Source organism: Lynx canadensis, chromosome F1 (genome assembly GCF_007474595.2).
Source record: "Lynx canadensis isolate LIC74 chromosome F1, mLynCan4.pri.v2, whole genome shotgun sequence".
NCBI lineage: Eukaryota > Metazoa > Chordata > Mammalia > Carnivora > Felidae > Lynx > Lynx canadensis.
The window spans coordinates 39,773,415-39,787,154 of NC_044319.2; the positions used below are offsets into that span (position 1 = coordinate 39,773,415).

Below are 13,740 nucleotides of genomic sequence, written 5' to 3' on the forward strand. Positions count from 1 at the left end.
TTTAAAATACTCGGCTTCTGTTACACACCAAATTCCCTGGTATGAGCTACCTTCGTGCCTGGGACCAGGCTACACGAAGGAAACATCACTCTGCGTGTGTCCCGGGGGGTTGGGTATATAGGAGAATGTCACAGAAGTCCCAGAATAGTAAGTCCACAGTAGGGTAGTTTTATGAGACAGACAGCTTTCCAGGTTTCCAGGAAGGCTCTGGGTAGGATACAAGTAGACTTAATTTACCTTAAACTGGCTAGCTTTTATTCACGCATCCATTCAAAAATATTTTTATTGAGCCCCTAATATGTGCCAGCACCATTTTACGGGCCAAGTCTCAGTTTCAGAGAGAATCCACTGTTCACACGGCGTGTTCCTCTGGCGTGCCACTCATGACAGGTGTACTATTCTGTAGTTTTGTATCTCAAGTCTGTCTGGCCCTTGAGGCTTCATGCCCCCACCCCAGTCCCTTCAGGTCGACTGGCTTCCTTTCGAGTAGAGTGGGTTGTTCCCACAGGATTGAGCACTCCCTTTAGACAGGGGCTGTGCTTCAGCCCTCAGCCTGGGAGCTGACCACCACCCAAGGGGCTGGTCTCTGCCATGACCTCAGGACAAGAGGTGGATTTCAGGCTCTCTCGGGATGGGGGGGGGGGGGCGGTGAACTTATCAAGAAAGACTCCTTTTTTCCTCGAGAGAAGTCTCCCTGGGTTCCTGAGCTGAGCACATACTTTCTCCATGAGCGAGCAGGAACAGGACGGAGGGGCGTCTCCCTGGGGCCTCACCTCCCGCACGTCACGGGGAAGGGAAGCGAGAGCAAGGAGCAGAGAGCAAGACGCCGAGGCCCCACACTCCGGGCTCGCGGCCCTGCCCCCCCCCCCCTCCCCAAGAGCGCTCGCTCCCGCAGCGGCAGCGCCCTGCAGCTCGGCACCTGGCGGGGGCGCGCAGCCAGTGGAGTGGGTGGTGCAGGGCAGGGGTGGTATATCCAGTCTGACCGAGGGCGGGCCCCGCCAGTGCCAGCAGAGGGACGAGCCGGGGTGGAGGCGCCAGGAGCCGCCACCGGGAGCCTCACGCGGACCTCTCACTCTATGGCCCTCGGGAGCCGCTGAGCGCCAGCAGAGCCGCAGCCGCCCGCCCGCCCGCCCGCCCCGCCGCACCTCGCCGCCCCTCTCGGCTCTCGCACGCCCGGCCCGCGCCTCCCGCCGCCATGAACCACTCGCCGCTCAAGACCGCCTTGGCCTACGAATGCTTCCCCGACCAGGACAACTCGACGCTGGCTTTGCCGTCGGACCAAAAGATGAAGACCGGCACGTCGGGCAGGCAGCGCGTGCAGGAGCAGGTGATGATGACCGTCAAGCGGCAGAAGTCCAAGTCTTCCCAGTCGTCCACCCTGAGCCACTCCAACCGAGGTAAAGACTCGGCGCCCCTGCCCCGCGCCCCTCGGCCGGGCGGCGGGGACAGGAGGTGGCGCGCGTCCCGGGGCGGCGGGGGGGCGGGGTCTGCGCGGCCCGTCCGACCGGGTGGAGCGGCGGCTGGCGACCGGCTGGCGAGCTCCCCAGAAGCTGGGGGGCGCGAAGGCGGGCTCCCGCGGCGGGGGACACCGCCACGGGCGTCTCGCCAGCTCGCGGAGGCTGAGGATCCCCCGCGGGCCCTTGTCCAGGCCCAGAGCGGGGAAGGCTTTCTTACCCCAACTGCTCGGGAACAGTCCCCGCCTCTCTCTTGTTCTGCCTCGGCCCCCCAGGGCTCCCCAGGGCTGTGTGCCCCCCTCATTCCCTGTCCTGTCCTTGAGGCTTTGCTTTTCACTGCGCCAGCGGCAGGTAGCCGGCGCCCAGGCCGGCAGGTTCCCCAGTGTGTGGCTGCCAGCGGGCAAGGGAAGTCACTGTGACCCCAGTAGGTGCTCAAGAGAGGCGCTGCCGGACGGGGAGGTGCCGCGGGGAACAGGGACAAGCCCGTGATGTGCCGCAGCACGCTAGCGGGAGCCTCACACCTGGAAGAGGCAAGTCTGGTTGGAAGGTCACCCCAGGACCAGCGCGCTCCCTGAGGCTCCCTGAGGACCGGGAAGGAGGTCTGGGGATGCCCTGTTTCCTCAGTAGCTAATGCAGAAACTCCCTTTCCCACCAGATTCTCCCTACCTCACTTGGCTTAACTAGGAAGGAACAAGTGTCAGGAGGACGCTTGTGCAGGAATTGAGGTTGGCAAGGCTGGGAATCCCAGAAGGCCCCCAGGGCTGAGCCCTCAGGGTGAGCACTTGTTTAGTTTAGGTGCGGGGCCTGACCAGCCATCGACCCCACCCCTTCACCCTGTGCTGAGGTCCCCCAAGCCTGGGAGGCTAGGCAAAAGTGATCGGCCCCCTGCAACTCAAGAAGGAAGGTACGATATCTGACAGGGCCATTTGTGGAGAATTTTTAGGCCAGATACTTTAATACAAAGCATTCGCAGTAAGGATTACACACCAACCAGCAATCGTTGTGTTTATTTATTCGTTTAGCTAAATTTCGCAAGTGCCGACAAAGATTCCACAGATTGCAAACCAGTACAGGTCAACCAAGACCTATTTATGGAGTCTGGCCCCTAAGAGAGTGTACAGGGTGTGGGGGTAGTAAAGAGGAAGGAGGCAAAGGAGACAGACCCCTGCCCACCTCCCACCACACACACACGCACACACGCACACAGCAGCTCACATTTCCTACCTCTGGCTTTTTCTCTCTGCCTGTCTCTCTCATTCCTGAGTGGCCCCCGTGTAGAGCTGAGGGGGAGAAAATGGCTGGCTGAGGACTTCCCTGTACCCCGAACCTAAAGGTCTTTGCTGCTCAGTGTGCCCTTTGCCCTGGCCTGGACTCCTGGTTCCTCTCCTGCCAGACTTCCACTCAAGGTCATGCAGACTCCAGAGCATTTGCCTCCGTCTCTTTCATTTATGGTTTGATAGCTGCATACTAGCCTTTCTTGGAAGTAGGTTCGAGATTAAAAAAACAAAAAAGTGTCCCCATTTCTGGCCACGGTCCAGTCACAGCTCAAGGCAACCTACTCTCTTCTCTGCATAAGAGTCACCTATCCCTTTCCACTCCCACACCATCCCAAGAAAATCTCAAAAATGCCAGGTGCTCTAAACACCCGTTCTTCTTCCCACCTGCAGGGATGCCAGCGAGTGTCTGTCATCATGCAGTGCTCTGTTTCTGGCCTTGACCTTTGTGGGTAACATCTATCCAGTGGGATCTCATTCTCTCCATCCCGAGGTCCTCCAGGGGGCTTCAGCCAGGCGACAGTTGACTTCCTTGGCTAATGCGTATCTTTCCAGAAATAGGCCTCTCTAAGGACTGACCCAGAAGGTGTGTCCCCTCTACCCTCAGCTCTGGCGAGGTTCCCACAGGGGCTAGTTTCCCCAGCGGCATCCTAGGTGGAAGAGGCGGTTAGATCACTTGGAGCTGGTGTTTCTGGTTTATCTGGCTTTGTTTTCATCAGATTTCCCCCTTCTCGTCATCAGAACCGCCCAAGCGTTCCCTATGTGCCCAGTGGCCATTCCTACTACCTTTGCTCCCTCCTTTTGTGTTGGTTTATATCCCCTGCACCTGCTGTGACTGCTGGGAGGGGCAAGTTGGCAGTTGTAGAAGGACCATACCCCAGGGCCTTGCCTTCACCCTGCTGGACACACTGGACACTCTTCAAGAGAGAAGAGTCGAATTCTCTAGGGTGTTTGGTTCTGTTGGGACCCCTGAATCCCACCGGGGCTCCTCTGGTTAAGAACAGCCGCTCCAAAGAAGGCCAGCCACACCTCACAGGTTGCCTGGCGGGGAGCCGCCACCCCTTGTACGCCATGAGGGACAGCCAGGAATCGGCCAGTGGTGTTTCTGGTAATAGAGCCAGCTTTTCCCCAGAGTCCTCCCCACTAGGGTTCTCTTCTGTCTTGTCGGTGAGGGGGAAATTGAGCCACCCATGAGAAAGGAGTCCTGTGGAAGGAGCCTGCCACACAATACCCATTTCCACTCATGCCGTCCCCCAAACACAGCAGATGAGACAGATGTCTCGTTGTGGTCCCCAGGGAGGGAGGCGAGGGCCCTGGTGTCATGAGACCCTGCAGAAGGAGACTGCTCTGAACCTGCCTGCCAGTGTGGGTCTTCTTGTGAACTGGCCACTAAGTATTACTCTCCTGTGCTTCCAGAGCATGCTTGAATGCATCAGGGTGTCTTCTCAGACTGTGTGGGAAGCAGGAGGAAACCCAGGGGATGGGGCTGCTTAGCCAAGGATCTCTGTTAGGGAAACTTGACCTGCCCAAGGTGGGAAAGGCCCTGCGGGTGCTGATCATGAACTGCCCTGTCTGGGGGTCAAGGGCTATTGCACTGGTTAGGCAGCCTGGAGGGAAACTTTTCCACATTCAGGTTCTTTAAAAAATTTTTTTAATGTTTATTTATTTTTGAGAGAGAGACAGAGTGTGAGTGGGGGAGGAGCAGAGAGAGAAGGAGACACAGAATCAGAAGCAGGCTCCAGGCTCTGAGCTATCAGCCCAGAGCCCAACGCGGGGCTCGAACTCATGAACCGTGAGACCATGACCTGAGCTGAAGTCAGACGCTTACCGACTAAGCCACCCAGGCGCCCCCCCACATTCAGGTTCTTTAGAACTTCACTTGGTATCTCTTCCTAAAACTTAACCCACATCTCATTTGATCCAACTTCAACACACACACACACACACACACACACACACACACCACTGCCTCTGCCATGAATACTCATCACACACCAAGTTTAATGACACTACCTTTCTGTTCCACATCCCTTCTCCTTCCAGGCAAGTCCCAAGACTAGCCCGTCATTCTTGTGTGTCTCACTACCTGCTTAGACATCTGTGATTTTTACTTTCAATTTTCTCCTTTCTTCTCCCAAGTACCATTTCCTATTTAACATGGCCAAACCTGAATTTCTCCCTGATCAGAGATAGGGTTGGGGCGACCTTAGGCTAGGGGAGGTGTCTGTCCACCCCGCTCCTTCATCATCCTGCATCTACCCCTCACTGGGCAGTTGCTACTCGAGGAGCTCCTAGGGGGCAGGCTTGTGCTGGCTTGGTGGCCGTGGCGTGTACAGGTGGAGGTTTGTTGGCACTTCTGTATTTGCATTTGGCTGTGTCTCAGCATAAGCCTCTGCCTGTGTGAGGGTCTGCTCATTCTACCCTCTTGAAAGTTGTCTGTTCCTGACCGCAGACCATAAACAGGCATCACTTCTGGGGTTGTTTTCTTGGGACTGAAGCTGGCACGGGAGCGAGTGAAGGGTGTCTGGGCTTCAGCTTATTCCAGCCGCAAAACATCCTAATTAAACTTCAAATGGACCAATTCCTGTTTCTTTACAACCTATCTTGGCTTGAAGCTCAGGTTTTACCAGACTTTCCGTTTGCCTGTTACAACACATGCAAAAATGCCAAGTATTCCAGAACGTTTCATGGCAAATGTGGTTTCCCTGGAGCCTGCTCCTTTGCGAAGCTCGTTGGCAGAGATTAAAAAAATATAGAAATCAATGTTTCTCCCCACACACCAAATTGTAAATATCAAGAAGCCAATTGTTCCAGACCTAAAAATCTGGCAACTACCCCTGCCATGAGATATGACCGCTAGAAGGTGTGTGACGTTTGGACAAAGTAAGATGGCAGAATGTTAGATATCTTCATGTGAAGTTCTCTGTAGGCACACACCACACATGTGTGCATACACATATACACACGAATACCTACACCCATGCACATACACATGTGTATACACGCACACACACACACACACACACGCACACACGCACACACCACCTTGCAATTCGTGCTAGGGCAAGAATCCAGCCTGGTGTCAGGAGATCTGAGTTCTACCTGGATGGATTGCTGACTGCTGTGTGATCTCGGGCAAGTCACTGCCTCTCTCTGGGTCTCTGCAACTGTAAGAGATTGGATTATATCGTTTCCAACATGTGCCATGATGGGTAACAGTCTTTGGAAATAGATGGTGTCACTCCCTACCTCTGCAGGCCATCCCCCCAAACCAGCTGCAGCTGTCCTGCAAAAAGGCTCCTCTCCTCACTGTGTGTCACTCACGGTTTCCCTCTTGTAAACACCCTGACATACCAAAAGCCATCCAGTCCGCTGCTCTCAAACCTGCCTCTGCATCGAAATCACCTGGGGATTTTAAAAAATGCAAATGTTTGAGTCCCACCCTGAGAGATTCTGATTTAGTGAGCATGGGGGACAGTGTGGGCATCAGGACTCTGAAAGGTTCCCAGGCAATTCTGATGGGCAACAAAGTTACGGAATGGTTGTTCCGGTCCCCATCTTTCACTCACACTTAGATTCAGCATGAAGATCAGCCCCGTGGGATGCACACACACACACACACACACACGCACGGATGGATAGACACCTAACATGGTAATTGCTGAAGACAAGTTTTTAGTCTGGATCCCCAGCCAGGCGGCTGAGTCCTGTTCTGACCTTTGCCCACACTAGACCACTGCCCTGCCCTCTGTGCCAGTCCTGTCCCTACAAGATGCTCCCACTCTCTGCCCTATCCTTGGGTTTAGTGGTGGCCAGGAACAGATGATCAGAAAGAGAAGCAGATGTGCTAGTGAGGGAGAGGAGCGGACACAGGCTGTAGCAGCATCTCTGCTCTGTACACATGCCCAGAAGAAGAGTAAGAACCATGCCAAAGTGCCTGGTGCGGTTGTGCTGAACTCTCTGCCCACCTCAGGCTCATGAAAGCATCTGGATAGGAGATGTACGTCCAGAGTGCTCCCAGCTGGCCCTGGCAGAAAGAAATGGGAGGGTGTCTGGCCATTCCCCTCCCTTGGGCACCTGAACGTTCACATGGGCACAGTCCAAACTGCCCAATCTTGAACATCTCTGAGGGAGATCGTGCTAGAAGTATCTTCTGACAGTTCTTATTCTCTCATTTAAATTCCTCTTGCTATGGGCCTAGCCTGACAGAGCACCACAGGTGGAAGAGATTTCAGGGGGTGAGAGAAAGACGTTGTCAGGGCTGGAAGGTAAGGAGCTGCTTCCTTTCTCAAGGGTTCTGTGCTGAGGAACAGATGGACTTTACAGTGTAGAAGCCAGAAGAGACATCGACCGACCTTAAGGGACACAGATCGAACCGTAGATCTACACCTAGGGCTGTGTGCTGTGGGACAAACTTTCCTGACTAGCAAGGGAGAGGGATCTGGGGCAGGGGGGAGGGGTGGAGGAGAGAGGTTTCAGATGACCTCTGTCCCTAAGGGCAGCCTGTTGATCATGAGTGCCTTCTCCAGGTAGACCCTGGTCCTGGGGTCAGGAGTGGGGTGGCGATCTAGTACAAGCAGGAGATCTCTCACTTCAGGGAGTTCCCAGCCTAATTGGGGACATCTAGAGCCTGCTTTCTGGGAGAAGGGCCCATAGGTGCACACGCGTGCACACACACACACACACGCCCACGTACCCACATACCCACACAATGTACAGAAGCCACACTCCAAGGAACACACAAACCAGCGCGGAGTGAGTAGAACAGTTGGACAGAAAGCTGGCATGGTTACGCTAGAGTGCCATGAGCTGGGTGCACTTTGGAGTGCCCAGAGCACTGGGTGGAGTCATCTGTAGGAGAAGCTGATTTTTGTGCAAGGTTTTGAATGCAGGGAGAGGGTTTGGCTGAGAAGAAGAGAAAGAATGTTTCAGGTGCGGTGGGTGTGACCTATTTGAAAGCTTGGAGGTGGAAAAGGATGAGTCATCCCTGCAAAGGTTTGCCTGTCCTCATTGGAGAGAGAAGTCCATATATCCTAACAAAGAAGCTGCCTCTCTTTTCAAAGCTTCGGTAGGCGAGAAAGCTTGGGTTGCCCCTATGACACAAGAGAGAATCAGATAATCATCTCAGGCACCAAAGGGAAGCAGCATCCAGGGACGCTGATGGTGTGAGTGGTAGATTTTCTGAGAGGGCTTTACGCCCTGAAACACTGACACAAGCTGAGACAAGCTGTGTGGACAGAGCCGCTGGAATTGCTTGTATGCCGAAGAAAGCGACACATTCTCTGAGACATCTGCTCTTTGACCTTGGGGTTCTGTGGGTGGGTTGTCTCCTGGGGACAGTGCACAAGTTGAGCCGGCAGCCGGCTTTTCTGAGAAGCCACCATCTTTGTTTACGGCGTGTGTGCCCTTCTAGAGAAAACAGTGGGAATGCAAGCACTCAGATACAAGAGTAGGGTGATTCTGTGGGGTGAGCTGGGTGCTGGGATCACCTCCCCTTACCACTCCTGACACCAAGAATCCTCCTCAAGGAGGTGGCTGTGCCTGTTCTAAAGCTGTTCTCAGACTCTGTCTTCCTGGATTACCCAGCAAACCCCCCCCCCCCAACTGCCCCCAAGGACCTCTTTGGGTGGGAGGAGGGCCTGGTTGAGTAAGCCTTCAAGGACCCTGATCCCATGCTGCAATTTGGGGGATGTGGAGCCTCTAGGCACCAGAAATCTAAGCACCTCCACCATGAGGGGTGGGTAAGGAGAACTGGTTGACAAAAAGGGCCAGCTCAGTCCAGGTTCGGCCCAGCCCCGCCCAGAGCCACGCCCTGTGCCCAAGATCCCAGGGAAAGAAGAGACACAATTCTTGCCTCAGTGAGTGCCCAGAGTACATGATGATGGACACTGGCAGAGTCATGAGATGGAGAACTGATTACACCTTTCCGTGCCCTTATTCCAAGGAGGCAGTCAACCAGGGTCATGGGACCAGGGAGAGTTAATCAGGAAAGGCTTCTTAGAAATGAGTTCTGGAGAAGTCAGAGGACTAGATGGAGAAGTGAAAGCTTTCAGAGCTATTACTATTACTGTCATTGAGAACCCCCATGTTCTTGGTGTTGAGCCTGACTTTCCAAAGGCAGTGTGTACCAGCCAGACACCCTAGGGTCAGGAGAGGGGAGCAGCGCTCTTACGAACAGAGCTCACCTCCTTCCTGCACCTCATGGGTCATCGGGCACAATACGGAGTGTGACTTCAGGTAGGTAAGTTCTCTGGACTCCTCCTTTACCTCAGAACCTTGGCCCCCAAGTGCAGCTACCTTTCTTCCAGAGAAGCAGCACTGGCTGTTGTGATGGCAGCCTCGTTCTCACAAGGAAGCCAAGCAAAGCATCTTAAGGTGGGAGTCAAGTGATCTGACCCCCGGTTGCAGACAGATCTTAGGGGGTGCCTTCAGGAGCCACCTGGAAGGACCTGGAGACCTTGGCCCCCCCAGTAGGGAGTGCTATAGCCCACACCTGCCATCACTAAAGTCACCACTAGGACACAGGGACTGGCTTTGGAGTTATAGGACATTCCAGAGGTCCTATTCACCCCTGCCTCCATGACAGAGAACTCCCTACCTCCCACATGGAGAAGATTATGTGAGAGGGAGGCAGGCAGGTGCAGGGCATAGAGGGAAAAGATGCTTCATCTGATGACCGAGAGGGTGAGTGATGTCACTGCTGACAGTTTCCCTTTTGAGAAAGAGTAGAGGCCCCATGGGAGCCTGCCCTCCACTGAGCCTCCCGGGGATGCCTTCCCTGGCAGAAGGCCTCCCTGGGGCTCCATAGAACTCTCCATCGCCACCCCAAATTTTCCATCTGACAGCAGCTGGCTGACCCACACCTGCCCTTGGATGAGAGATCCCTGCTCATGGGGCAACAGCCAAGTGAACGCTGGCCTGCCAACCCTGGAAGGGATGATAGAAGTAGGCCGGATTGGAGGAGAGTCAGACGAGACCTGCTGTCAGCTGCCCCGGGGCCTGACCATGCATGCCTAGGGTCCTGGCTGCAGCCCCTTCCCTGGTGTAAGCTGCTTCTGGGCGTCTGAGCCCATGAGATTGCTTCCAGACTCCTCCTAACAAAGGCAGCCTTTCGGGGGCAGGGGGTACAGCTTCCTGAGAAAGGGAGAGGAACAAGCTGTGTATGCTCAATAGAGGAGCTTACAGTAGGTCAGAGGCTCAGGGAGAGTCCCCGTCAGGAGTCAGGCCTGGGCCTGCAGGACACCTCTGGGAGGACCTGAGGCAGGCAGCAAAGGAAGTGCTGGTGTAGCCTTTGATGTCTCCCCGTCTTCCTTACAAGCTTCTCTGAATGCCATGGGGCATGGGTTACTATAATCATACAGTCATGGAATACTGGAGCTGTATGCGGCCTTTGGGGTGTATAGAAGCCAACCCCTTCTTTTTACAGAAGAAGCTGAGGTCCAGGGAGAGCAAGTGATTTGCCCAAATGTCAGAGCCAAGACCAAGGTCAACACCTGTAGGCTCCCAGGGCAAACTGTCTCTGCCACAGCCAGTAACCTTAATGGCCTATTGGTCCTCCATGATGGGGAAGTGGTAATCAGGGGCAGTGCCCCTTCTGTGTGCTATGGGGTGGTCATCTGGCTGGCTTTCGACAGAGGAGGTGGCACCACGCAGAGACGCCTGCCACATTCCAAAGCTGCCGTTCTGCTCTTCCATCTGCCCTCAGCCCAGATACTCCAGTCCCCCCACCATCCCCAAAAGATTTGGGAGTCTGAGTGGGTATGGTGGATGGGGAAGGAGCTAATCTGGCTGGGAAAGATCACTGTCAAACCCTTCCCCCTAGACAAGGTTTCAGATGCTGGAGTCTGACCATCACTTCAGAGAAAAGAAGTGGCCCTCCCCCTTAGGAGGCTGTCACTGGATCCCACCTTCCTTTTTTCCCAGAGGGCTCATCATCTAATAAGAGTGTGGGGCAAGCCTTGCTCTGGATGTCCAGACCATACCGCCATGACTTTTCCCTCATGCAGGTCCCAGTGTAGGGAATGGGACAGTGATGTGAGTCAGGGTACAGACAGCAGGGCACTGTGTGTTTAGAGATAGAAGAGATCGCCTCGGGCAGGGTTGGTCAGAAGAGGCTTCCGCAAAGGGGTGAGGTCGTGAGCTTGGCCTTGAAAAATAGGTGAGATCTGAATGTTGTGACTGATAGGGGAAGGCAGACTCCGCAAGGGACACAGTATGAGCAAAGTCATGGCCATGTCACGGTCAGCCGTGTTTCAAGGACAGTGAGACAGCGAACAGACTAGCTTTTGCAGTGTTGGGACGATCCTTTGGAGGCCACTTGCCATCTGGTGAAGGGGAGAAGGGAAGGTAGCCCTACCAGCAGCCCAAAAACCCAGTTCCGATTTCTGTGATTCAAAGCCATTTTGCCGCTAATAACCCTAATGACACTCTATCCTCTCGCGGAGCCTATCATTTGTGGGTCTCCAAGCACTCCGAAAACATTAATTAATCCTCACTGGGGCCTTTGAGGTTGATGGCCACCCTCCCCACTTCACCATCTGGAGCACCTAGAGGATGAAGGAAAGGACAAAAGATCACCTTGTCACTCTTGGGGGCCGGGCTGACGTTTGAAACAAGAGTCCTGCCCTGAACTGGCCTCTAATCAGCCCTCACGGCTCTGTGGCCCTGACCTTGGGACTCTGGACCTGGAATGCTGAGATCCTGCCAGGCTTCCCCCAGTGGGAAGCTTATCCTTGTGGAACACGGAGTCGTGATTCCCTTGAATGGAATGGCGGTGCTCCGAGGCCCTCCAGGCCAACTCCTGACCTGTAGGTGTCAAGTCACCCCAAGCCCAGGGAGACATTTAGTCAGCCCAGGAAGGGCTCAGCTGGTTTGCAGAGCTGTCCCTGCCGCAGTCTGCCTGGGCCCTTCCTCGGCCCTGGCTGTGGAGGAGGTAGAGTGGAGAGACGGAGAAGGCAAGTAGATGATACATTTCCTATCCTGCTCCTTCAAGAGCTCACACCTGGTCTCCTCCATGGGGTATGGTGTACCTGGATACAGAGGCGATGCTGTGGGGAGGAGAGGCGAGTGAAGAGCGTGGCCATCACTGTCCTAACGCCCTGCCTTTGTCCTCAAGGTTCCATGTATGATGGCTTGGCCGACAATTACAACAACTATGGGACCACCAGCCGGAGCAGCTACTATTCCAAGTTCCAGGCGGGGAATGGCTCATGGGGATATCCGGTAAGGAGCTGCGTGCATTCAAAAAGACCTGGGGTGTTGGGGAGTGGTTTAGGGTTTATGGCGGAGCAAACCTGCATTGGTTGCTGAGAAGAGTTATATAGGGTGGAAGGGGGCTGCTTTGGTCCATGAGGTGAGGCCCGCCAACCATGACCAGGTCCATTTGCTTGGCCATTATTTCATAGATGGCTGTTAGTGCAGGCTCCTGTTTGGGCTGATTGGATATTTCCAAATGTCCCACCACATGAGAACATTGTAGAAAAAGCATAAAGAAAACAGCATATTTTTAAGTCCGTTTTCCAAAATGTCTGATATGATCATGGATTTGAGAGAAGTTTGAATTCTTGAGGTCCATTTGTGGATTAACTTAAATGTTGCTAGGAAACTCCTGAAGGGACCTCTCTGCTCAATATGTGCTGATGACCAAGGAGAATGCTGTAGAAGTCTCCTGGGGCTAGGAGAGCATGTCCCCTGCAGTGACTCTTGGATAAGAGGGCACATGCTGGAATGGAGCATTGCTTGAGTTTATAAGTTGGACAGGGGCGCCTGGCTGGCTCAGTTGGTGGAGCATGCAACTCTTGATCTCAGGGTCATGAGTTCGAGCCCTAAGTTGGGTGTGGAGTGTCTGTAAGTTGGATACATCTGGATTCAAATCGGAGCTCTGCTACTCACTGAGCATGTGGCCCTGGGCAAGATAATTCTACCTCTGGGCCTCAGTTTCTTCACATATAAAATGGATATAACAAAGTCGTCCTCGTGAGGTTATCATCAGGATTCAGTGAAATAATGTGCGTGGAAAAAAAAACTGATGATAATTAGTCTTCAGGTCAGTTTTAAAACGAACACAGGTAGAGATTATTCTAGATCCTTTAATCTTGGCCCTGTCACTGTCTTTCTTTGTGATTTCAAAGAAATCACTATGCCCATCCATCCATCACTGAACAAATATTTATTTAGCCCTACCTCTGCCCCAAGGTCTGTGGTAAATGCTCTGGTTCAACCATACAAACCAGCGTTGGCGCTCTCTTCAACTCCAAAATCAGGGGTATTGGGCTAAGTGACACCCAAGTTTTCTCCCTGTTTCCACATTCTATGACTTTCATTTATTTTTGCTAATTTTAACATTAGCCTGTATGGTTCTTGGGAATTCTTTTGTGAGGCATTATGCAGATGGGGCTAAAGACTGCCTTTCCATGGGAATCTGGGGCACTGCCTTCTTGGAGCTCCAGGTTTCAGTGCTATTTGCTTTGAGGTCATATTGCTTACAGATGTCACCCCTGAGTGTCAGGGTCCCGGGCAAGGAAGAGGGTTTACGAGTTGGGTGTTCTTTTTATTGTCAGTGTGATCCTCCCTTACTAAGTTCTTGCTGGGGCTAATTGTGGAGTATTTGTCTTTCTTGCATGTTACAGGTTAGGGACTAAAGGGAGGCGTTAACTAGGTTTCCTGCAAATGTATTTCCCTCCCATTTTTTTCCTGAGTTTTTGATGTCAATTGATACCCTCAGAGCAACATATGGACAGTTGACTGAGCCCATAAGCCGGCAGATCAAGGCTCAGATGTGAATCAAGTGCTCTGACACCAAGAGTGATGACCAGACAGAATCTGACTTAGAGAAAATGACTTAGTAATGCAGTATAAAGGATTATATGAGACCCAGGGAAGGCAGATCACTGGAGGAGACTAGTAGTCAGAATGAATAATCATGCTGACAGGATAGATGTTACACATCGTCACGTATATTTTGTTACACCTCAGAGCCTAGAAAGCTTAGCTTCTAGCCTGGCTTCTGCTAC

At 53.4% G+C, this 13,740-nt stretch overlaps 1 protein-coding gene across 1 annotated transcript in view; it reads left to right on the plus strand.

Moving 5' to 3' along the window:
• The first annotated feature begins 1,026 nt into the window (after positions 1 to 1,026).
• The window catches only part of PKP1 (plakophilin 1), a 51,133-nt gene continuing 38,419 nt past the window's right edge, over positions 1,027 to 13,740 (plus strand). The window contains 2 exon segments of the mRNA XM_030303028.2: positions 1,027 to 1,397; positions 11,844 to 11,950. Coding sequence (XP_030158888.1) covers positions 1,196 to 1,397; positions 11,844 to 11,950 — 309 coding nt within the window. The 5' untranslated portion in view covers positions 1,027 to 1,195.